This window comes from Pantherophis guttatus, chromosome 2 (assembly GCF_059756535.1).
Source record: "Pantherophis guttatus breed Tessera chromosome 2, ASM5975653v1, whole genome shotgun sequence".
NCBI classification, from domain to species: domain Eukaryota; kingdom Metazoa; phylum Chordata; class Lepidosauria; order Squamata; family Colubridae; genus Pantherophis; species Pantherophis guttatus.
Window position 1 is genome coordinate 163084423 of NC_142064.1, and position 26654 is coordinate 163111076.

A 26654-nucleotide genomic window follows, 5' to 3' on the forward strand; every position below is an offset into this window, starting at 1 on the left:
TCTATAGTGTTTATACAGAATTGCAGCCATTTGCAGATCCTCTGGTGGTGACTGATTTGTAACACTTACTTTTGTAAACATTGTGTTTTATTGCTTCCTCTGCCTTTCTATGTGATTGTCCATAGTGAATTGTTGACTTTGTGGGATATATCCTGAATTGCCATAGCTTTATTAAATTCAACAGAATTCTTTAGGAAGTGTGTCACCAATACACTTGGTGTCACTTAAATTTAGATTTTTTTTTTTTTTAAGAAATCTTTTTCCAAGAACTGACAACTCTGTACAATATTGTTGATTACCCAATTCCTATCCCCAACTCCATTGGCAAATTGCTGGTGGAATGTGAAAAAGAAATTGTGTGTGTATTTACATGCATGCCACAACCTACTCTGTCTGTCTTATTTTGAAGGACCAAAGAATATAAGAAAATTTAAAAATTCCCCCATTCTTATAAATAGCGTAACCGATTCTTATCCAATTATGTCCCCTTCACCTGCCTCATTGATATCAGTATTATACTTGGGCAAGAGATTATAACAGTAGATTGGTTTTATCTAAACCCGGGAATCAGAAGGACAAGTATATCTCTATCCCACTCTTTTAAAAAGCACTTTTTTAAAAAAAAATGCTAGATTTCTATGAATTTTAATATTGAAAATGAAATACCTGAAATGTGAATGTTTTATTAGTTATCAAGTGGAAAAGCAAAAATGGCTTCTCTGTTTTTTAAAGATTTAATTCTGTATTAAATTTCTGTATAGGCAGTTTTGTTTACTGGGGTGATTGAGAGCAATTCTGCTCTATCCTGCCAGCAATTGTCCATTAGAGGATCTGCGCAGTTCCTCTTTTTTAAACCAACAAATTCTATAGCTTCTGCCTGTCAAAAATTGGGTTCGTGACTAAATCATCCCTAATAAAATGCCGAAGGAATTGTGTTTGGATTATGGAATTCCCCACACAGTTGAGCCTAAAGCCTCTCGTCTCCCAACTCTGGTTTTTGAGCAAAGTCCTAACTAGAAAAATGTAATGTATTTCCACTGTCCAAAAGGTCTTATGGAGTTGGAGGTCCGGCTATTAATACTATTCACTAATCCAAACTAGACGTTTTAGTCTTGCTCTAAATATGAGAAAAATGAATATTGTATTTGCAAAATCCACATTATTCAGATAGGTTATTAAATCTATATATGAGGTATAGGATAGTTGATTAATTGAAGAATTAATAGGGAAGCTTCTAAGTGCCCACATATGTTCCTTCCTTTTAAGATGAATGGTTTTGTGAAGGTGAGGGATTGCACCTTTCATTCAAGCATTGCTCCACATCTGCAGGGCTCCAATAGAAGAGATAGTGGCCCCTTGCCTATGCTTACCCTCTCCACTTCCTCTTCTCCAGTGCAAGTATGAAAAGGAAGTTGAATTCATTTACATCCATTTGAAACTCTCACAGCTTGCTGTGCTGTTTGAACTTCTACAACTGTCTTTAGTGTTAATTGTAGTTAATGGAAACAAACCATCATTAAAACATAGCTTGAGAATAGAAACTAGTTTTTTTCACTAAAGTTAACTGCAGATTTGTGTTCACACATAATACAAAAATATAATTAGTCAAAACTCAAAAGAAGAGAAATGCAACTATTTCCTAAATATAGGAGATACATTTCTTCCTTTTATAACCAGTGTGTGTGTGTGAGGGAGTTTCTTCATTATAATTTTTAATTCTTCCCCATCCCCCCAATATATCAACCTTTGAAGTAATTCAATGAGAACATAGACGTTTCTGGTGAGAAGTATAAGTGAAGTGCTCCTCAAATCTGGTGACTTTGGATCAAAAATCTCTACGGGGCTTCCCCACTTTGTAGCTTCCAGTGTTTTAAACAGAACATAAATAATACAATATAAATTCTGAAAAACTACACACTGCAGTATTTATCATGGCACTTCTTGACCAGTCTCTTTCCTTGGATTTTCCATGGCGGGAAGGGTGGCTGGTGGAGGGAGAGCCATTCCAGTCTGTGTAGAAGTCAGCCAAAAGATAATAATAGATGGTGTGTACAATGTGGTGTTTGATTACATTATTATAGACTGTAATGCGGAACTGTGATTTCAGCTATTGTTCTTTCTCGTATTCTGTATATATGTGTGTTTGGCTGTCCAGAAACCTAATTTTAGACACTCTTTCTTGGCAAAGTGAATTTGCATGTGGAGCTGAAACAAAATGCAATCTTATGTCACAATTTCCAAAGGCAGGATGGATTTTCTAGAAGACAATAAATTTTTTTATTTTTTTGCTAAGAAAAAAAAGGTAGCCATTTTGTTTGTGCATATGTTTGTCTGTATTAGAATGTATGTACATGTGGTGTCACTTGGATTTTAAGAGAATATTTACTTCATATTTAGAAGGTAGGGAAGTAAGGAACAATTCCCTGTATATTATTGATAAAATATCTCACTAGAACAGTTTTTTTCTGTTCAAGCTTCATAAAAGTAAAAAGATAGTAAGGGATGGCAAAGCTTGACAGAGCTTATGCCTGAAGAGTATTTTGTGGGTTGTATGTCAAACCTACCTGTCACATTTTTAGTTTTTGATACTATGGCAACCCTAATATGGCTCTAGAGAATTCTGAACACAGTGTACAGTAAAATGAGTTAATATTGTAATCATATACTAAAATGAGTTAATATTGTATTCTATAATTCATTCCCCATTCTGTATAATACAGATGATAGGATTTTAGGATGTTTTTTTAAAAAAAATATGTTTATGGTATAAAGACAAAATTAAAAGAGACTTGGGCTTTTTCTCAAATCCTAAATTCTCATTCTAAAAAAATGGTTGTTACTGCCAATATTCCCATTCCTAAGAGTTCCGGGGGGGGGGGGGTGTTCTAGACCTAGGAAAGCCTTCCTCCTTGATGCTTTATAGTGACTACTTCTTTTGTTTTCTTCACACTGTCATAACTTTGGTACTGCTCCTGAAGTGCAGCAGATTCTATACTAAAGTAGGCAGGCTGATTTTCTTTCATTCAACTGCCTAAAATCTCAAATCACACATTTTTGTTTTGCTGTTTGAGACATTAGAGCTTCTTTGGGTTTGGGAGTGGGCTGGTTTTGGGCTTCATCGTAGCGGCTCTGTGCCTTCAGGCAGGTCTTGGTTGAAGTTGGTCCAACAGCAATGGGTTTGGGTTTTTCCCCCTGCCATAAAAATAAGAGTATGGACCCATCTAGAAGAGCACTAGTTGACTCTAGTGAAACTTTGTAATGGCTGAAGATGAGACAATTGCAGGCTATTGAATACATAGTCTTCCCATCACTTAACAGTTACAGAGTTGGAAGGGACCTTGGAAGTCATCTAGTCCAACCCCCTGCTCACACAGGAGATCTATAGTAGGGATTCGAACCGCCGAACTGCCGACCTTTCTGATTGACAAGCTCAGCGTCTTAGCCACTGAGCTACCTAGCCATGCTATTTTTGAACAAAGGCAGGCCTGTTTAATAAACAGATTACTGTACTGTAATATCTGCCTATTCATATGAGCTGGACAATTGTTGCATAAATAATTCTGCTAATTTTAAGATCAGGATTTAAAACTGAAGGCTCCATCATAGAAATTTAGCAATTATAAATTTAATTGTACTGAGATTTACTGATATCAGCATGATAAATCAATCATAATTAACTTAAGAGTCAGTAAAATTAGGCATAGTACAGTAACTTTCTCTGGATTCTGCTACACTCCCGAATAATAATTGTATTTGCACTTGTCCAGATTGTCTTTATACTTCTGTTTGTAATGACTTAGATTTAAGGTGTTCATCTTCGGATGAATATGGTCCCATTTCATACAAAGCTAAGAATAGCTGGTGGCTGATTGAACAGTGGAGCATTCACTCTGTTAGTAAATATAGCTCATGGAATAGGGTTTGTGGAGATTATAAATGTAAGATGGATAGTTCAGAATAGGACTATCCCAACGGTGCTTTTTCAAGAGGCAACCGGACTTTATTTTTCTTTGAAGACATTTCACATGTCATCCAAGAAGCTTCTTTAGTTCTGAGAAGCAAAATGTCTTCAAAGAAAAATAAGAAAGTCCAGTTGCCTCTTGAAAAAGCACCTTTGGGACAACCATGACCTGAATGATTGAGAATCTCCGTAGACAGGATAGGGCTAATTAAAAATACCACAAGACACTGCACAATAGTATGAAATTATCAAGTTGTTTCTATAATAGTTTCACATTGTCAAAGCTAGGACTACAGCAGGTCAGAATATCACGGCTCTGCTTATTTCCTATTGAGCAATTGCAATTCTTAAAGTAAATTCTCAAGGTGAAAAAAGCAGGACAGTATTGACTCCATTTCTTAAGTAGCTGGACATCAATCTTTCTAATCCCTAATTTTTTCATAGTGCCATTGCAAATGATAGAGAGCATTCATTTATTCGATTTTTATTTATTCTGCCTTTATTACTCTATAAGTAACTCAAGGTGGCAAACATGCCTAATATTCCTTCCTCCCTTTCCCCATAACAACAATCTTGTGAAGTGGAGCAAGTACTGTCTCAAAGTCACCCAGCTGATTTTAATGCCTAAGGCAGTACTAGAACTCTGTCTCCTGATTTCTAGCCTACTACCTTAATCACTACACCAGACTCTCATGATTGTGTTTCCAGGTGTTTCTGGAATTTGTAATCCCAACACATCTGGAGGTTATGTGGCTGAGGAAAAGAAGTTCAACCTGACATTTTTTTTAAAAAAAAAGAAAAATCATTGGTTCAAGGTGGATGTGAAAATGAGATATCCAAACTGTTAAGAGAAACAAACTTCTTATTCCTTGTTTTCCCAAAACTCTGTCAAATTCTTACGGAGGAGGGCAGAGGAGAAGGAAATCTTCCATGTCTCCCATGGTCTCCCCTTCCAAAATAAGTTGAAATTGGTGCTGTTTTGGCTAAAATAGTTCATTCCTAAAATCACCTGCACTGGATGTTTGTAGCATTAATTTTTTAAAAGGAGTTACTGCAGAGAGAACAAATGATAGGCTTGAAGGCCTAAAAGTCAGCTAGGATTAATAATTAACGTCATGGCAGGTCAGTCTATAGATGGAACCATATTATTAGCATCATTTCTTTGCCTGAGGAAAGTTTCTGTTCATTAGAATTTTTTTCCCCATTAAGACATCAAATAATTGGCATTTCAAAATATTTTTGACAGGTTTTTCCTGTAAAAACTCCTGCATAAACCAAGCATTCATGCATTAGAAGGATGTCTGTTTTAGGAATCGGTAATTGATTAAAAATGACATAGCAGTTACACATATTGATAACATTTTCAGTCAGTAAGAGGTATAGTATATTTGACAGATGATTGAATGGCTGCAGTGCTATTTAATTTATTCTTAAATTATCTGGAATGCATCATTGTTTTAAAGGCCACTAAATTATTCAGAATGGTGGTTTATATCAAAGTGGCCTGAAATTGATTTCTCTATGCAAGGTAAACTGATAGCTGAATTGAAAATGAAATCATGTTAAGCATAAATTGAGTCACTTTGAGGCTAGGGAGATTCCTAACTTTTCATATACACATACCATAAGTAGTGGTAAGTCTCTTGGCACATTAAAGATGATAATGCAATGGGTTGCATTGCAATGAATCCATGTATATCCTACTAAAATGCATATCTTTAGACAAAACAATGCATTTTGGGCAGTTCTTGAACCAAGATACTCCAAATGGGCTTACTTACATAATGTATCCAAAATATGGAACCCATGACTCCCAAGGAATGAAATTTGGGGAAAATTTGGCTGTTGCAATGCTACTGGTTGCTACTGTGGTTGTGTGATCTTCATTTTCAACATTCTGTGACAGTTTTCCAGCCAATCTCACAATCCCTCCCTCCCTCCCCCACCCAGCAACAGTCATTATCTGCCTGGTACGGTAGGGAAGGGATTAAATATTTCTGGTGTTCTCTGCCAGATTTCCTCAAGGAGACTTGATGGGGAAGCTGGCAGAAATCAGAAGTTGCTACTGCTCCCACTGCTTTTTTGCCCGCCCTTGGTCATCTGTTTCTCTTTTAGATAAGGAAATCTCTCTGAAACAATGATCCCATGGGGCACATGTTGTCTTATATTTTAAAAATAAATGGCAAATAAAACACCTAGTATGATAACACTTTTGTTTTAGAGCTATTGATGCTGATTGAACTTTTCAGTAAGGATGTCACAGAGTTGGCAAATATGCAAAAATACTACTAGTACGATCAGTGTCTTACCAATGGCAGAAAAATATGAAATAGCAGGAACAAGATAAATTTACAACAAGTAAGCATGAGGTGGTGACCACCTAAAGGTAAGCATTTCACACAGCATATGAGTTATGGAAGTCACATCTGCAATGCACAGCTGTGACCTTAGCTTGAAAAGAGATTTATTTATGAGGAGCAGATTTAGCAACTAAGGAGTTGACTCTTAAGCGGTATGAACCCTGAGGTCCAGCTGTGCTCTTCACACTTCTCTCGCCTCCGAATCAGAAGAGGCCTTCTAGTCTATGCTTATTCCCAGAAAAATAGTAACATCTGCTTCAGTTGCATCTGTAGCGATTTAGGCAACAGGTCTTTCTGGAAGCAAATCTGCCTCCAGTGCCTTTCACAGATAAGTGGTTTAGAGCAATACATTTTAACCTCCCTAAATCTTATTAGTGAGAAATGGGCCCTAATTATGGCTAGGAATGTTTAAATACCCTTAAATGCATTTCAGGTCTGAGTAGCCATATCTACACTCTTGTGGAGAGGATAAAGGGAACTGGACCTAAGGCTACAAATATGCAATGCTGTTTTCTAATCCTGTGAAAATCTTTGAAGTATGACAGCTTCAACATACTTGAAGCAGCCATTCATGAGGCTTTGAACTCTCCCTTCCCCCCCCTTCCCTAATCCTGAGACCTAGATTCCTTTCTCACATGGTGAAACAGCATGCCCTAGTTTTATTTAATCATTTTGTAGTCTGATGGGAGAGGAAAATAAAAACAGCTGAGAACTTTAGTCTATTTACTTATTTTCTATTTTTTTAGTGGAAACCTTGTTTAATTTTGGACACGAAAATGGGCCCTCAGAAGGAAGAACACATGAAGCTGTAATATTGCCATGGCAACATGGGTCCCGGCACAGGAAAGAAATGACAAACTTTGAAAAACTGAAATGTATTTCTGCAATATTGTTACTTGTCTTCTTTCATGCTCCTGAATTTATTTACCTGAGACTAATTCAGAGCAGCATGACTTTTCCTTCATGCTGTGGAAGCAAAGACATTTTGTTGCCCTCATCCTCCAAAATTCTGCTTTTGTAACACGTGTCATCTCAGACCCCAGTGATTCCCCCTAAGAAAAAACTATAAGGTTAAAGCTATAGCAAGAACAGTACTGTTGATAGAGGAGAGGATTGTATAATAATTTTTAATCCATCCCTTGCTTTCAACCAGAAGGGTTTTTCAGACCTTGCCTTTGCAATTATGAAAACGATGCCCTGGATATAAAGAGACCTGGGAGCTGTTGCTAGCAATTTTTCAGTTTTTTTTTTTTTTTTTAAATCAAGCTGCTTAAGCAGAAGGTAGTCCCAGACTCTAACAGGCTAGAAAACACACCCATTTTTTCCTCCTCCAAAATGTTTATTTCCTTTTCCTTGGGAGCCCCTTTCCTGTGCCATCTGGAGCACAGAGTAAAGAATTCCTGCAGAAGGTCCACAAGAGGCTCATAACAAGCTTCACTACGCAAGCAGCCTGGTTCTTCCCAGCAGAGGTGCATTGCACACATAATGATGAGCATAGATCAGCTCGCAACAGCCTGCAGTAGCTTCTGACGTTCCCCTTCTTTTCGTTCTTTCCTGCAGCAAAGAGAGAATATTGAGTGGGGAGTGGGGTGGGTGGTATGGGTCCTTCTTGTTGTCTCTTAGATGAAAATTGATCAATTGTTCATCGAAACACAACCGGCAGCTTCAGTATGCACGGATAAAGAGCCTCCAGTGTCTGGTTTGTTGCATCAAAGCCACCAGGAGGAATAACAAGAGCCTCATGGCTTCCTACTCTCCCCGTATGATCAGCTGTTGCCATGGCAGCAGAACTTCTGTGGTACCTTGGTTCAACCTGTGCTTTCACCCATTTTGCTTGACTGCATCATGCCAGCTCCTTGGAATACTTCGCTCTTTGTTTGCGTAGCTTCACAAAGGCCTGTGCTTCCTTGTCTCCTTTGCGGGTCCCCAAGAGCTTCAGGATGTCATTGCCTAAGAGGGAAGAGATGATCTGCAGTTCACTGAGGTAATGTATAGCGGTACTGCTATAGCATACTGTACTTTCCCCCCGTAATTTAATACAAAGTCATTTTCCTGCCAAAAAAAGTTCCATTGCTCATTACCCAGCTGTCAGAAGAGAAGCTGTCTAGATGCTTCTGAGCAAGGCTTTTACTGCATAATTTCTAATGTATATCATGATAAAAATAAAAACAAAGAAAGATGCTGAGGCCTTAGAAAAAGCGCAGAGAAGAGCAACAAAGATGAGAAAGGCTCTGGAGGCTAAACTGCGCAATGAACATCTAAGGGAACTAGGCATGTCTTGCTTAATGAAGAGAGGACTTAGGGATGACATCATAGCCCCTTTCTAATACTTGAAGGGTTGTCACGGGGAAAAGGGGGTCTATTTGCCAAAGTGCCTGAGGCAGGACAAGAAGCAGTGTGCAGAAGCTTGTCAGAGAAAGATCCAACCTGCAACTAAGAAATTTTCCTGGCAGTCAGAACAATTAATCAATGCTTGTCTCACAGAATTGTGGGTATATCATTGCTGGAGGTTTTCAAGAAAAAATTGGACAACTATTTCTCTGGAATGGTATAAGGTTTTCCTGCCTTGGGTTGGAATAGGAGACCTCCAAAGTCTCTTCTAGCCCTATGCTTCTATGTGCAAAAATGACTTGGCTTCTTCCATGCAATCCCAAGAGGAAAACATTGCTCAATTTGGCCTTCATTATTATGCATAACTCACTAGAAACTTGTATTGTGTTCTGTACATTCCTATCTGTTTGCCTATTTTTTTTCCTTCTTCCTATAGAAAAGTCTTTTAAGGTAATATAACGTTCGTGCAATTTGTTTTGAGCAGGGATGCTAGTTTTCTTGTGGAAGCATAGAACAGAACAGAATAACAGAGTTGGAAATTGAGGTCTTCTAGTCCACCCCCCTGCTCAGGCAGGAAACCCTATACCATTTCAGACAAATGGTTGTCCAACCTCTTCTTAAAAACTTCCAGTGTTGGAGCATTCACAACTTCTGGAGGCAAGCAGTTCCATTGATTTAATTGTTTAACTGTCAGGAAATTTCTCCTTAGTTTTAAGTTGCTTCTCTCCTTGATTAATTATATATGTTACATAGCAGTGGTGAAATTCAGCTGGTTCTATCCGGGTCGGGTGAACCAGTAGCGCCAGGGGCAAGCGGCTCCGCCCTGCCCCCCGGACGTCATCACGTCCCGTTTTTGACCCTCTGCGCATGCACAGAAGGCTCTGCACATGCGTGGAGGAGGCGCGCATGCTCACATTTGTGAACTGGTAGCGAAGGTAAGTGAATTTCACCCCTACTACATGGATATCAGTTGTGAAAACATTACAAAAATTGAGAGGTATAATTTGGGGGGAATTCTTCTGTAGAAATAAAAACTAGAAATATTTACTGGTGGAAAAATGTGTATTAATATAATGGTCATTAGTGAACAATACATATAGCAAACAAGGCAAGAAAGTTGTTTTGATTTCTTCCTTTAGCCTTAAACACTTCCTTCTGATCCCTTTAGTCTTGAATTAATCTTTGTTTCATCTTGGGAGAATCTTAACACATATTTTTAAAGGAGTGGATAAAGTGGGATTTAATTGCTAATCTAATGTCTTGAGTACAAGGGACGTAAAATGCATAGAGTCAAGAACCACAGGAAATTTCTATTTTTTTCTATGAACCTTAAGAAAATTCAAAAGCAACCACTGATACAGACTGGGATTTATAACAGTGACTTGGAAAAGAATGAAAGAGGTAAGAAAGAAAAAAAGCTACAGTAAACTGCAATTTGGAATCATTTTTTGCAAAATGCCCCGGGTTTATCTTTCTCTAAAGGCCAGTGCAAGCCTTAATCCTCACTTCACTTTGTCATGTGCTTCATCCTTACATTACTCTATTCAGCAATTCTTCACTGCTCAGCCAACATGGAGACATGTTCATCATATAGAAAGAGCAGCAAAACTGACCCCCTAAAGCAATTGAGGAGAAGTAGGAGGTGGGCACAAGACTTACACAGCATGGCCAGAGGAATCAGGGTGAGATGAAATCTCAATCCCTGTCAATGGGAAATCACTTTATCTGCTGCTCAAGAAGCAGCTCAAGAAGGCAAAACCGTTTTTGCAATTGCCGAGGCAGTAGGTAATCAGCTTATCTTTCCAAGCCCATGGTGCTAAGAATTTAAAACTTGGTATCTAGTGAGATCTTTGGAAAATATCCACTCTCCGTTTAATAATGCAAAGCTTAAATCAAGTTTTAACCCACTAATGAAAAAATAATTGCATGTAATTTCTCCTGTGGGTGGAACAAGAACAAGATCCTAATAGAGCAAATAGTCTATTTTCAGTAAAACAGATTAAAAACAAGCCAATAGAATTTTCTTAACTTTGCCTTCTTTAATGACATTATAGGCCAATCTTGTCTAAGGTTTCATCTCATTATTGCAACAGATTGCAATATGCAGATGGGGAGGAACAGGCTCAGGCTCAACCCATCCAAGACCGAGTGGCTGTGGTTTCCGACGTCCCGATATAGTCAGTTGACGCCATCACTGACTATTGGGGGCGAATCACTGGCCCCCACGGAAAGGGCTCGCAACTTGGGCGTCCTCCTGGATTCATGGCTGTCTTTAGAAGAGCACCTGACGGCCGTGACCGGGAGGATTTTTTATCAGGTTCGCCTGATTCGCCAGTTGCGTCCCTTTCTGGATCGGGACTCGTTACGCACAGTCACTCATGCCCTCATCACCTCCTGCCTGGACTATTGTAATGCTCTCTACATGGGGCTCCCCTTGAGGAGCACCCGGAGGCTCCAACTGGCGCAGAGTGTGGCCGCGCGGGTGGTAATGGGAGCGTCATGGCACTCCCATGTGACACCTCTCCTGCGCGAGCTGCACTGGCTCCCGGTGGTCTTCCGGGTGCGCTTCAAGGTTTTGGTTACCACCTTCAAAGCGCTCCATGGCTTAGGACCTGGTTATCTACGGGACCGCCTACTACCACCAATAGCCTCCCACCGGCCAGTACGCTCTCATAGAGAGGGACTCCTCCGGGTGCCGTCAGCCAAACAGTGTCGGCTGGCGACCCCTAGGGGGAGAGCCTTCTCTGTGGGGGCACCTACCGTCTGGAATGAGCTCCCCCCAGAGATACGGAGGATTCCGGATCTGCGCACCTTCCGCCGCGCTGTGAAGACTTTTTTATTCCATCAAGCGGGCTTGGCTTAATCTCCTCCCTCTTTTAATATGTAAATTTTAATCTGTTTTTAAATTATTGGGGTGTTTTAATCTGTCTGGGCCAAAATGATTTAATTTGATTTTATCTGGTTTTAAATTTTGTGTATTTATGTATTTTATTGCTTGGCTGTTCACTGCCCTGAGTCCTTCGGGAGTAGGGCGGTATACAAATCAAATAATAAAATAAATAAATAAAGATTATTCATAGTGTACAAAATGTAACAATCCCAGAATTGTATTAAAATATTACAGCCAGTTTCTTCTTCACCTTCACAATTACTTGGGAGAAGTGGTAAGATATTTGTGGGCAGGAAATTCATCTGATATTTCTTATTTTTTGATAATGTGCACATTTCCAGTTGCTATTCCTCTACATTTTTATAATGTTTAAAATGTAGCCGCCTATATAAAATTCTAGAAGGGCATTTACTTTACCCAAATATTTTCTTATGGAAGTTTCAAAACAAAAGATATTTCATGCAAATCTATACCACTGCCTGATAAAAGTAGAAGAGCCACCAGCTAGATTAGAATGACTAATGGATTAATTCCTCAATTTAGCATGCTATAACTATAAACACTTCACGGCCTCTTCTCCCTTCTGTAGCAAAACATAAATAACATAATGAATATTCTGACCTATTAACAGCCTGGTTTGTGCAACAGAATAAATAAAATTGTTCTTTGATCCTGTTTGAGATGGATTCCTAACCAGAATGTTTTCATTCCAGAGAATAGCATGAAGGATGAGAGGTGTGGTTACCAGCAGTTCCAGGATGAGTTAAAGATAAACGGATCTGTGGTACTCTGGATGGGTTGATTGACTCTTCAGGCTCATTCAGACCCAAGACCCTGCAGAGTGGGAGGAAAGCTTCTCCTTCCAGGTCATTTGCTCCCAAGGTGTCATAGTCAAACACTGTAAGCAGCAGACATGCCCCGTCTTGCTGACATTTTTCTGGAGGAACCAAACTGTAGGGAAAACCAATATGGCAGTGATGAAGTCATGATACCTCAGGTCTTCAAATAGAAATAGGACAACTTAATACATTACCACCACCTCCACCCCCAATAGGGAACAGAGCTCAACCTCATAGGCAGTTTTCTCAGAGTACAGCAGTGACACCTCCAACATGTCAACCAAAGGAAGATGAGGGACATATTAAACTTATGCTCTAAGTATGATAACTGTGTCATCTTGGAAGATGACTATAGGACAGGAAAGAGGAGTGGCTCTTCATACATACAATTCAAAGGCTTCATCAAACAGAGGATGGAGATTGTTCTTTATGCACTCAGTTGTCCGTACTGCAATCTCAGGGAACTCATGACGTGGCTCCAGAGTGAGTTGGATGAAGGGATCACTTAGGCCTATATTTGGGGGAGGGGAAGGTATAGAAGAAGTAACAGAACAATAATGCAAAACCTACTTATCTATCATGAACAATTTGTTTCTCAAAAAAGCCTCCAAAGTAAGGCACATCCGCATAGTATTCAACCTCTTGTAATACACAAGGTTAGGACAGAGGTAAAATTCTTATCTTGTTCATTTTTATTGGAATGTTTATAAACTCAGGTCAAGTATCACTTTCTTCTCCAGTCCTTTCCAATATGATATGGACTAGATGAAGCCACTGTTTTTGGAGTCATTCTATTGGTCACTCTTGACTAGCGCCTGTCTGTTGATATGCAACAGTCCTCTGACATCTAAATCAAGGGTCAGAGACAGCGCTTTCCCATTCCTATTAACTAACAATGACAGTCCTAAGTGTTACATATATTCCAGCCCTTCACAACCTTATGCTCCCCAAATGTTGAGAACTGCTGTTTCCTATCTACTAATTTTTCAGGGAAAAATTATCCTCACTGCAGTGCCAAGATATCTGGATGATGTGAAGTTGGGAAAAGTTGTATCTATGTGCTGTACTGCTAAAGGCTAATAATTCTTAAATTCAAGTTGTTTGTATTTTCAAACAATTTTTCCTTCATTCAATGTTGTTGTTGTTGTTGTTGTTGTTGTTGTTGTTGTTGTTGTTGTTGTTATTATTATTATTATTATTATTATTATTATTATTATTATTATTATTATTCCAAGTCCTGGAGCACAAAGTGTGATTCGTGGCAGCTTTTTAAAAAGCAAGCAAAGCCAGAAATGCACTATTTGCAGAGCACTCAGTCAACATCCTCCTCTTCTGGAGAGCTGAATGAAATGCAGGCAATCTATTATTTTCTCCTTTTAAGAATGCAACAACATGACACCTTGGCATTTTTCCCTAACTGTGTGCAATGACATCCTTGGAATACACACACACACACACACACACACACACACACACACACACACACACACGCTACAGAGCAGAAGATCTTTGCTCAGATTGCCTTTTAGAAGATAAAAAATTATTCATGTGCTCTATACACAAACAAAATTAGGAATTAGAATAGAAACCAGCATGTGGGATACATTACATCACCAATTGTGTGGCTACCAATGGGCACAAAGCTGCAGGTCTGGATGTATCCAAACCTATCCATTTCTATGGTCATTCCCAAGTTTTCTTTTATTTTAGCCAAATTATAGTAATGAACAGAATGTTGGAGATAGCTCAACAGGTAGGACTGTCTTTGATTTTTAGCGGCTAAGATTGATAGAGATGGGAACCAGTGGTGGGTTTAAACCGGTGTTACCACCGATTCGTTTTGCGCACACGCTTTGTCAGTCAAGACTGAATGGGGGTTAGGAGAACCAATAATGATGGAAACATGGGAAAAGATATGGGTTAGAAATGTAAGATTTACACAAACTCAAAACTTAAGAGAGAACTTTTATAAAATGTTTTATAGATGGCATTTAGATCCAAAAAAACTAGCCTGTATGTATCCAAACTTACAACCTAAGTGTTGGCGATGTGGATGTGAAGATGCTACGTATTTTCATATATGGTGGACATGTAAAAAAATTAAGGCTTTTTGGATAAAAATATGGTGGATTATGCAAAATATTTTAAAGAAAAAGATTAAATTTACACCACAGTTTTTTTTGTTGGGAATAGTTACGGATTGTACTGTAATAGAAACTAAGTTGGTTTTGAATTTAATAACAGCTGCCAGGTTACTGGTGGCACAGTATTGGAAGAAAGAAGATCCACCTACTATTGAGGAATGGACACTAAAAGTCGTGCATTTGGCAGAGATGGCAAAAATTTCAGCATATCTTAAAGACCATTCAAACGAAAGATACATAACGGAATGGAGAAGATGGATTGACTATATTCAAAACAAGTATCAGACTAAGAAGATTCATATAGCTTATGAGTGAAACATTTTTAACTTTTAGCTTATGTTTATAGTGTTTTGAGTTATAAGGAGTTAAAGACCTAGAAAGAATTTGAAGTCAACAATTTGTTAGCATATTTTAGTTTTATGTTTGTGGATGCTATACCCTGTGCTTGTTCTGGGAAGTCAAGGGAGGGGGGTGGGGGGAAGGCTGAGGGGGGATGGGTGGGAGGGCAAGGGGGGTGGGAAGGGCTGAGGGGGGAAGGGCGGGCGGGGAGAAAATGTTTGTATTTCTTATAAAACTTTTCAATAAAAAAAAAAGACTGAATGGGGGTATTCTCTGCAGAACAGATTAAACTCATCCTAGAAAATTAAAAGCTAATTTTGCTGTCTTTGAATTCTTGACCCTGTTAGGATATGGTTTGAGCCTAACTAGTTGTCCAGGCAATCTGTAAATGTATTATGTTACTTTAAAGGTTTTCATTGTAATGCTGAGTCATGCTGTAATTAGGTAATGACTGGTTGTGAGAGTATTTAAGCAAGGTACTGTAACGTATTCAGTTTGATGATGAAGCTGATATGATATGCTACCAGAGTATGATATGCTACCATTGAGAGGAGTTGCTATCTGTAATCATCGTTTGATGGATCTGCTACCATCGTGGTTTGTGAACCAGAGTGAGTTTGTTATTCTAACCAACTAATGTTTGTTTGGTAAGAAGATTCTGTAACTACTGGACTGATTTACTGGCAAAGACTTGGAATTTGTTTAAAGACTATGAGACTGTTTTTCTACTATAAAGTAAGCTTTTGATAAACCAGTTTGCATAACTCTTATTCATCGCTCTCAGCAACGTTTCCTTGTGCATTTACTCTGCTGGTTGGTAACACAACAACAATATCCTTAACAGACCCCATGGCTAGATTCTGCAGTGAAATCAGTTCCATTTGAATTGACTCTGGCCATAAATGCCAAACAGTGGCTACACTCAAAATTAAACTGCAATATGTTAGTTAAGTGTATCTCTAAACTCAACAGTGCAAGCAAGGATCAATTCCACACCCATGCTAATGAAGCTAACAATATATCCCAAATTATTCAGGAATTCAACCCAAAAATTCTCTTACCATTCGAGTCCATGGGAAGGAGATTAACAGCATTGAGTACTTCAATGTACAGTTTTTGTTCTGAGTGACGGTAAAAAGCTTTGATAGTCACAGCACCATATTTTTCAGGAGTGGCCTCTTCCTAAGAGAAGAACAACCCAGAAAAACTGTCAGGGAAAATGATGACGTGCTGTCAAAGATAAAAAAAGCCAACGTATTAAGGAAGCCAGAAGATAAACAATCCATCCCAAATTAGAAAGTCTGATACTATTGCATTGTACAGTTTTATAACTCATATTACCTGTTCCTAAATAATATACAAAATAATTAAACTGCATAATTTCCCATATTCACATGATTGATCATTGGATGGCTTAATCCCTCCCTGGCTAGCTGATTAAAAGAACCTTGGTGGCCCAGAAAAGAGCCTTGGTGGCGCAGTAGACTAAAGTGCTGTTAAGTAGCACTGGCTGCTTGCAATTACTGCAAGTTCAAATCTCACCAGGCTCAAGGTTGACTCAGCCTTCCATCCTTTCGAGGTAGGTAAAATGAGGACCCGGTTTGTGGGGGCAATAAGCTGACTTTGTATAAAAAGAGAACACTGCTTAGTGGGGGGTGGACGAAAGCCCTACTAAGCAGGTATATACAAAAGTATGAAGGCTATTGCTTAACACATTGTAAGCCGTCCTGAGTCTCCAGAGAAGGGCGGCATATAAATCGAACCAATAAATAAATAAATAAATAAATAAATAAATAAATAAATAAATAAATTAAGGGTTAAATTCCAATATCCATTATCTATAGCCAGCACGGACTTTGATGAGGGAATCTGATATCTGGAAGGCCATATACATTGCCCAAACTTCATTTTGCTCAAATAAGTATTTTTCCTTTTCTATGTAAGGTTTCCCTTAAAACCTTCCTTTTCCAACAAGCCGGGCTGGCCTAATTCTTTTTAAGTGTTTTTAATTGTTTTGTTTATTGTTTTAATTAATGGGGCCAAATTTATATATGTATTTTAACTGTATTTTAATATTTGTATTTGATGTTTTTATTTGGCTGTTCACCTCCCTGAGTCCTCAGGGAGAAGGGCGGTATACAAATTCAAATTAAAAAAAGTAAAATAAAATAAAATATGTAGCAATTTGTGTGGTGGGTAGATTTTAATTCCATCCTGAATAGTAATAAAACTTTACCGTATTGCCTACAAAAATATTTAACATTTGTCATTGATGATGTAGGTCTTTTCAAAAATCAAACAGCACATTATATCCTGTTCCATTTTGTTGATACAGTCTTGTTAAACATATCTTCTTGATAAGGTATTTTCTAACATAACAAACATCACTTTCATATAATGTTACTTAATTTCCCCCCATAAACTTTTTTTTAAAAAATAACAAGGGTGGGAAAAATGTATGCCAGTGGACTTTCTTCAATGTTAGTATTTGCCTGACTGTGAAATACGGTGGGAGCATAATACTCAAATTGTTTCCACCAGTACTAATGGCAGAATTTTTATGCTTCACTATACTAATCTTGAATAGGAAACAATACAATTCTACTAAAAGGAAAAAAAAAATATCTCATGGAAATCTGAAATAGCAACTCTGGCCCTTGGTGATTCTGGCCAATTCTAACACTTCAAATTTGAAGCTGTTAATCAGTGGTAGATAGCCTGAAGTTCCAACATCAATTGCGGTTACCTTAACCTTTGTGTGTGCTTATGTGTGAGCCTACTGTACACAATTCTGAAAGTTGAAGGTATGTATGGCTTCCCACTAGTTAAAGGTAAGACATCAAATAACGACCACTGTGTAAACTCTACAAGAATTTTCAACATGTTAAAAAAAAACTACTCCCAGCCTACCTTGCCAAATCCAGAGAAAGCAACAACTCCTGTCCCACTGTCTATCATTAATATATCCCCCTGCGGTCCTTCCACTTTCTAAAAAAGTAAGTGCTGCTCCATTTATCAAAAGATTGTTTACCATGCTGTAAGTCAATAGTCATGACTGTATCAACAACTGAACTCAGTAAGATGAGCAAAAGGAAGGAACAAATAAAAAGGAGCTTTAATGGCGCAGTGGTTAGAATGCAGTACTGCAGACTAACTCTGCCCACATACCAGGAGTTTGATCCTGCCCGACTCAAGTTTGACTCCCATCCTTCCATGGTTGGTAAAATGAGAACCCAAATTCTTAGGGGCAATATACCGACTCTGTAAACAGTTTAGAGGGTACTGTAAATCTAAGTGCTATTACTATTATCATATTATTAAACAGGAGCTAAGATCGGCCTCACCTGTTGCTGGATTCGAGCATTGAAATACTTTTCAATAAGTTTTCTGCTGTTAGAGGAGCAAAGATCCAACTCTTTCTCCAGAGCCTATGAGAGAAATGAGTATCAGCAGATATACTAGACTATGAATAAAATAAGTAATACATGAGTAACAGAGAGAAATAAAAGCGGAAGCTTTCCCAGGCAGGAAGTGTTGCTACATCAGCCACTTTTGACACTGTGATCTTGTTTGTCCAATGTCAGGCCATACACAAAGTTTCAGCTAAATGCTTAGTGCTTTTAGTGATTTGCCTCCTTCCTAGGGCTGAGAAAGAATGATTGGCCCAAGGTCACCCAGCTGGCTTCATGTCTAAAGAGGGATTAGAATTTAGTCTCCCAGTCTCTAGCCTGATGTCTTACTACATCAGGCAGATGCTCTATTAGTTAAAGTAGTGTTTATTAAATTATTTTCATATAATAAATCTTGGGGGGGTTTGATGAACAATTTTAAACTTCCTGAAAAGCTCAATGAGCTGAAGAGTTTGGGAACCCCAACCTAGAGCCATTTTATCAGCATACTTATGTCTAATATCAGCATGAAGTGAATACTTTTGCCCAATGATTTTGATAATTTCAACAGCTACATTTGTACAGCTACAGTACAAATGACCTCCCTGCTCCATTCACAGATTACCTCTGCCTTAACACTATTTAAAATGAAATGGCATCTTCAAAATGCACAAAAGCTTTCCTTCCACTAGTGTGAACTAGATCCGTAGTTTGAACAGGATGGAAATCCTGACAGGGCAGCACACATGATGCCACAACATAGGTGGGCAACTTTTGTGTAAGCCAGAATCTGCATTTTTTTTAAAAAAAAATGTTTGTGCCTGGCTAACAGATACAGTATTTGTGTCCCTTATGCACTGTTGTTATGTGAGTGAGCAGGGAACATATGGTATATTCATGCAGGGGTTTTGTATGCAAAGGTAGGTTGATGCAGGAATGGATAGAAAAGGTAGGTTATGTGCTATTGTTTTTTTTTTTATGTATGTAGATATATAAAGCCAATGTTTGGGCATGCTTAGAGTACCTGTTGCTCAGAGGTTTTTCTGTAAAGCAGGCCAGCACAGCTTATGGCTGGCCAAGCAGTCCCAAATGGCTCACTGGCATTTTTTTTTTTAAATAATAAATTCATTACCATCACTGTTGCTGGCTTAAAAGGCACACTGCAGAACACCTCCAAGTGTCATCCAGAGGTAGGTTTCAGCAGGTACTGACTAGTTCTGGAGAACCGGTAGCGGAAATTTTGAGTAGTTCAGAAAACCATAGTAAAAATTCTGACTGGCCCCACCCCCATCTATTCTCTGCCTGCCAAGTCCCAGCTGATCGGGAGGAAATGGGGATTTTGCAATAACCTTCCCTTGGATTGGGGAGGGAATGGAGATTTTACAGTATCTTTCCCCTGCCACGCCCACCAAGCCACGCCCACCAAGCTATGCCATGCCATGCCCACCAAGCCATGCCATGCCCACCAAGCCACGCCCACAGAACCGATAGTAAAAATTTTTGAAGCCCATCACTGGTCTCATCACTTCTGCCAGTTCCAAGGTTGCCCCTGTTTCACTAGCCATCAAACAGCTGATTGGCACGCCAGGTGTTACTCTGGGGGCCACAAGGATTTTTAATTTATCGATGTGGCTCCTTCCCTTTTACAAGTTGTACAGGCTTGTTATAAGGGTAGTAAAGGTTGCATTAGCTTACTATAAAAGCTGGTGTGTGAAGGGCATCTTTGGATAGTCCACAGCCTTCTCCATGAAAGCAAGGTTCCAAGTTCTGTGGGAGAGATGGAGAAAAAGAGAGAAAGTGGCAGGACATTGGAGCACAGCATAAGCCATACTCTTCCTCCTTGGTTTCATTTTACATCCCTAAGTACCTGGAGGGCAAACTGAAATTTCTTAAAGTAGTCCAATTTTCCAACTTGTTGTTTTGTAGCGTTTTGTAGCAAGTCCAAGGTGTGATTCCACAGAAGCTCCAGAAGACTGTTTGGAAAGAACCAAAAGAAGTAGAGTTGTACAATAGATTGCTAGACAAGACATTTTTACTAAGACTCGGCAAATTTAATTTAATTTAATTTAATTTAATTTAATTAATTAAATTTATATGCCGCCCCTCTCCGAAGACTCAGGGCGGCTAGTACATTTGATCCTGGGGCTGGACTGTAGCTGCTCAAATTAAGGATGAGTGGATTATAAATTTAACTTTTTCTTCATTTCTAATATTTAAAGATCTGTCTACATGTTTTATTTTCCTTGCATTTTTAAGTTCCATTTATCCCACTCTTGCCCCATTTGAGCTATTTTCTTCATTTGAGAAATGTCTAATTTTGGGAGGATGTATTTCTCCAAATATATTATTTTTGTTTGCAATTTTATCTAAATATTTTGCAACCAGTGTCCTCATTTCTACATAACATTTTCATAATTAAATTGCACTGCAAAATTTAGAGAATAATGCCTTTGTATATTACAGCTAAATTACAGTGTGCATTGGTTCAAACATGTGATATCATAAATTTGCATTAAAAAAACTATTGTAATTAAATGATATCCCACCTCCCTAATTCACAGCCATTGATCCACCTATATTCTAACAAACACACTATCTCAAGAATGATTAGTTGGGGCAAATATACAGTATATTAAGGAAGATAAGACAGCAAACCAGTTTACCAAGTTTCTAATTCCTAGAGGTTTAAGAAAAATTCTATAGGAGAACAACATAGGACAACCAAAAGGCTGATATTAAAAATAAAACATGCAGATGTTTAGTGGGCCATGAAAGAGCATCAATTATTCTAAACTCAGAGGAAAAATAACAACAGGCCACAGAATAGGGACATTAATATTCAAATGACAAATATGATGCCAGTACTTTGTTTTAACCATTAACAATATTTATACCTCTCTTTTCCTCTATTCCATTCACAGCAATGTACCTAGCCAACTTTTGCTCTTCTCAGAAACCCAACAGGGCTAGACATGGTTAGTAGTTGTCCCTTTCAATAGGACACCATGCACACCATAGCTTTAGATGACACTGAGAATTTACACAGAAGAATTCATAAACACTATTTTATTTATAGACTTTATTGAATGTAAAGAATGCTCAACTCCCAACAATTCTGGGTGACTGACACTGTAAACTAGAAGACGTTGCACAGAAAGAAAAGGAAAAAAAAACACATCCATCCAAAGACATTGGTGTTGTTGCCAAGGGAGTTACCAAGAGCTGGTCTCGACTTAAAGAAGCCCTATGTCATTTTCACTTTTTGCCTAATTTTGTTTCTCATGCCCATCATATCCTAAAAAGCCCCAGAGACAAGGATGCATATAGAAAGAAGGGAACTTGTCAGAACATATGGAGAACGGCCATCACATCCTACGTAGACACAATTAATGCCTTCTTCTTCTAGGATGGTTTTCGGATTCTACCAATGATTTCCTAATGAACTATCTTATCAAATTAGAAACCAAACAGTTTTCTTTTTTCCCCCTCTTATCCTTTGATCCTGGCAAAATCCTAGGTTATTCCTCCTGATTTTACCTTTATTTTCACAAACTGGCTCTTTCATACGTTGGATGCCCTCAATTGTTTTGGTTTGTTCAGATGCTTTCCATCTCCCTTTTCCCCAGCATTTGCTACTTTTGAATGGTAGACAAATTACCCCCAAACTGTGGCTTAAGAGAGAGAAGAGCCTTGCTCTTCCTTCTGCAGATGCCCTAGGTCCATGATGGCGAACCTATGGCACGTGTGCCACAGGTGGCACACGGAGCCATATCTGTCGGCATGTGAGTGTTGCCCTAGCTCAGCTCCAGCAAACACGCGTGCGCCGGCCAGCTGATTTTTAGGCCTTCTGGGACCACTGAAAGTCGGGAAACAGTCCGTTTCTGGCCTCTGAAGGGACTCAGGGGAGTGGAGAGGCCGTTTTCGCCCTCCCCAGGCTCCAAGAAAGCCTCTGGAGCCTGGGGAGGCTGAAAAACGGGCTTCCAGGCCCACTGGAAGTCGGGAAAGGGGCTGCTTCCGGTCTCCGGAGGGCCTCCAGGCGGGTGGGGGAGGCCATTTTCACACTCCCCAGGCTCCAAGAAAGCCTCTGGAGCCTGGGAAGGGCAAAAAAATGGGCCTACCAGGCCCACTGGTGACCTCTTTGGTGTCGCATGCCAAAAGCAGGAGGAGCGCAGGGGGGTCACGCACGCATGCGTGGGGGGCATTGAATTATGGGTGTGAGCACGTGCACACGCAACCCCCCCCCACACTCCCCACGCTTTTGGCACGCGACGGCAAAAAGGTTAGCCATCACTGCCCTAGGTAGTGCCAACTATGATCCCTAATTCATAGCATGGCAAGACATCTCTGCAAAAGCCATTTTCCTCCTTATGTGACCTCCTTATCCTGACTTTACCTGTTAAAATTCTCCTGGACAAGGTTCACATTTAGATACTGAAACTCATACTCCAAGAATTTCATTAAAGGCACGATGCACTAGAAGAGACAGAAAAAGATCCACAAAAATTAAGTGACAGGAAATAACATTTATCAGCTATGAAACTAAAGTATTACGTATGAAACTTTCAAGGAACACCGCACAAGAAATACAAAAGGCTCGCTGCAGGTGAATACAACATCACCAGCATAACATTTTAAGTTGATTATATGCTGATTACTGACCCAAATTCATTCTGGATGCCTTCAGAGCAAGGTATTTTTTGTGCAATTATTCTGTTATAAAAGTCTATAGAATTCTGTGGAAACTGCAAACAAATATTTTTAAACCATTTTTAAATGGTTGTAGTTTAGGACACTAACTGTTATTTAACTCATTTTCACAAAGTTATGTCAAATATAGGTTTCCCCAAGACCGGATTCTTATCAGTGCATTACCAGATTCTCCCCCATATCTAACCTGATTCAAAGCCGGGAAGATAAAAGAGGGAAAATATGGGATGTCTTAACAATAATAATATTTTACGGAGAGATAAAGAACAGAGAGTAACATTGAGTAACATATTGGTTACTGTTATGGCTTTTTGTGAATCGCCCCAAAATAGTTAACATACGTAGGAACAAACCAAGAGAAAAAAAGTGATATATACAGTATTTAGCGAGCAATTAAATACTCACCTTCTCTGGGTTATCAGAATCACTGCAAACAGACAGTTCTTGGATGTGTTGGGCAATTCTAGCATCCATCTGCCAAAAGAAGACCAACATATGTTTTTAAGGAGAAACACAATACTGTATAAATATTAAAAGTGCTAAGCCATTCATATCTACATCATTTCAGGCATTCCATATTGCATCAGAGATTTTTGTGGGAAAAATCTAAAGCTGGGCCATTCATATTTCACACTGTCCACACATTTAAACTCCTTGAACGTTTAAGATAGAAGATATGAGTTTTCTCTCTGTTCTGTCCAATGCCATTGTCACACATCACCTATACCATTACAAACAGAATTTCTTCTATAGAATCGAGTTTCATGTACAACAGGCTGGTGAATTCAGCAACTTGTATGAAGCATTCTAGTACAGATTGTCCTCGGATTACAATCGCAACTGAGGCCAAAATTTCTGTTGCTAAGCAAGATGGTTGTTAAGTGAGTTTTGTCCCATTTTGTGACTTTTTTTTGTCACAGTTGTTAAGCAAATCATTGCAGCTGTTCAGTGAATCATGCGGTGATTTGGTGAATCTGGCTTCCCCCATTGACTTTGCTTGTCTGAAGGCAGCTGGGAAAGTTACAAATGGAGATTGCATGACTCTGGGACACTGCAACTGTCATAAATATGTTTACTTTGATCATGTGAGCATGGGGATGCTGCAACAGTCATAAGTGTGATAAATGGTCATAAGTTATTTTTTTTGGCACCGTTGTAACTTCGAAAGGTCACTAAACAAATGGTTATAAGTCAAGGACTACCTGTAGTGTAAAGCCTAATGATCTGTAATGGGTAAAGGATGGAATGGGGTAAAATAGGAAAGGGCATCATTGGCTGATTGGCTTCTTGAACCTTTGGCATGCAGGCTAACAATGGCCAGCTCTGGCCAGTAAACCCTCCCCCCCCACTCCCAAATGAAGCAATCCTGCTGTTTTCTTTTTTACAAGTGCCTTTGGTTTTGGCATGGATGTTTTTCCCACGGTCTGTCATTCCAATAGCCCTGATCCCCACTTCTCAGAGGCATAAGAACTCAGTGAGTTTGGTCTTTGAAGAGCCAGAAGTTCCCTATATCAGTGGTCCCCAACCTTTTTATCGCCGCGGCCCGCTGAGCGCGCGCAGGGGTGGGGGCACGGCCCAGGAGCTTTTGCGCACGGCCCATTGCGCACGGCCCAGGAGCCTTTGCGCTGCAGCGTTCATGTCCCCCGGCCGCTGCGCGGCCCGGTGCCAGGTACTCCACGGCCCGGCACCGGTCCGCGGACCGGGGGTTGGGGACCACTGCCCTATATGAAGCAGCCCAAACAAATGTGGGATGACAATTTGCCCCTGGAGTTTCGCCGTTCTAATAATGCTCCTCCCCTGTCCCTTTTCTGCTGCTGGAGGAAAAAAGGAAAACCAAGCCTGTGAGGTTACTTTGGTCGCTAGAGTCTTCACCACTCCTCGGATCTCATTGTTGAGGCAGGAAACACAAGCCTGAAGCTGTTGATGCAGCGTGTGCTGGATCTGCTCTGGGGTAATGACAGGTCCGGTGTTCTGTTCCAAGTATGCCCAATTCAGCTGTTTGGGCAACTTCAGGATCATCATCCGGAGCTGCTCAATGTTGTTCACTACAACACAGAGCTGGAAGATGGGAGGAAGGTAGAATCAAGTCAATCCTTGTGTTCAGCCTTGTTTCTTGTACCCAAAATCTGGCTCTTCCACTTACCCTGTTTGCTGCTTGTCCTGCCTCAGTTTGATTGGAAGACAATTCCTCTGCCCTTGCTTTGATCATCTGACAGTACATCTGAGCAATTTTACACGTGTCCTAAGAAGTCAGAAAAGAGAAAACTGTCACTGATCAGTCAATACTGTAGGTAGGCTTCGCTGCATCCTCCAAGGACACTTGATTGACTTTGATCCCTATAATCTATATATATAAAAGCCAAATACCACTCACTCATCACGAAACCTCCAGAACAGTAAAGCCTACAAACTTGAAATTTGGCACGTATGTTCCTCTTGGCTTCTAGGTGCTCACTAAGAAAGGATTTTTCGAAATGACCATCAGATCATTAGCATTTCATATACAGTATTATATTCACATGCTCTGATGCTAAGGTGTTAGATCAGTGGTGGGTTGCCCCCAGTTCGGACCGGTTCGCAAGAACCAGTAGTAAAACCAGTGGGAGGCTCCACCCACTGACCCAGACGTCATCATAGGTGATCTGCGCATGTGCAGAAGCTTCTGCACAAGTGCAGAAGAGTGCACGGGTGTGTGAGCAAAGAGTGCGTGCAGGGGCGCGATGCAAACCGGTAGTAAAGGTAAGTAGAACCCACCCCTGAGTTAGATGTTCTACTCTCCCTCCCCACCTGAAAAGAACTCTGTTCCAACTGCCAGTTGCCTTATATTAACATGCTCTGATGCTACCCCTTTGCTAAACCAGGTGTGGGCATGGCCAGCGCGTGACTCATCTGGCCTGCGGGCTGGGACATTCTACTCCCCCTCCTTTGTTCCAACTGCCAATTGCCATATATTAACACACTCTGATGCTACGGAGTTACACATTCTATATTAAGTTTCAGGCTGTGTCAATTTATCATGCCCGATCACATAGTTTTGTAGCAAAATACAGACGTCCAGCTAGTGTACAATATGGTCAAGCACAGCTGACTCTTCTGTAAGGAAGCATCAGTGATGATTGAGTTCAGAGGTTCTAATCTTCTAACACTGCAATTCCACCAGAGTCTTTTTTTTCTCTCTAAGAAAACAAATTTGCCTTTTGTTCTTCAGTGAAAAAGGGGGGGAAAAGTGAAGGACAAGTAACATAACTTTTTGTTGTTGCTTGATTGGCACATTCCCTGAATATATTAAGAGTCTTTAATTAAACGTAATTCCCATTATCTCATCCCTGTGCAATACATAGTCCCTGGAAGGAAGACATATTACTAATATTTTAGAAGATTTTGAGCACAATCATAATATTCAGTAGAATAATACAATTTTTTGGAAGCACGGTAAAAGGCATATTAATGAGATCTGGGTTGCAAAACCAATTCTTCCTTCTTTCTAATATCTAATGGTCATGACCACTCTGCTGGCTTGTATGAAACAAAGAGAAATGAAGACAAGCGATTCTGTAAATAACTCAACTCTGTACCATGAAGAGTTTTGTAGGTAAAAAAAATACCCTTTGAAATGCACCCAGAAGCCTTTGTCAGAGCCAACATAACTCACAAAGTAGTGGTGTTACATGGTCATACTGAAGTACACCCATAA

General features: G+C 39.6%; 1 protein-coding gene across 4 annotated transcripts in view; it reads right to left on the minus strand.

Moving 5' to 3' along the window:
- Window positions 1-7432: 7432 nt before the first annotated feature.
- UNC13D (unc-13 homolog D) overlaps window positions 7433-26654 on the minus strand; it is a 64094-nt gene continuing 44872 nt past the window's right edge. For 2 of the 4 annotated variants that reach the window (XM_034408627.3, XM_034408625.3), the window contains 11 exons: window positions 25104-25202; window positions 24812-25018; window positions 23366-23434; window positions 22647-22726; window positions 20121-20226; window positions 19949-20020; window positions 18209-18292; window positions 15926-16046; window positions 12769-12892; window positions 12288-12493; window positions 7433-8271 (listed from right to left, as the gene is read on the minus strand). In XM_034408627.3, coding sequence (XP_034264518.3) covers window positions 8165-8271; window positions 12288-12493; window positions 12769-12892; window positions 15926-16046; window positions 18209-18292; window positions 19949-20020; window positions 20121-20226; window positions 22647-22726; window positions 23366-23434; window positions 24812-25018; window positions 25104-25202 — 1275 coding nt within the window. In that variant the 3' untranslated portion in view covers window positions 7433-8164. The remainder of the gene's footprint in view (window positions 8272-12287; window positions 12494-12768; window positions 12893-15925; window positions 16047-18208; window positions 18293-19948; window positions 20021-20120; window positions 20227-22646; window positions 22727-23365; window positions 23435-24811; window positions 25019-25103; window positions 25203-26654) is intronic. The other 2 variants (XM_087887191.1, XM_034408626.3) reach the window with 2 other exon arrangements.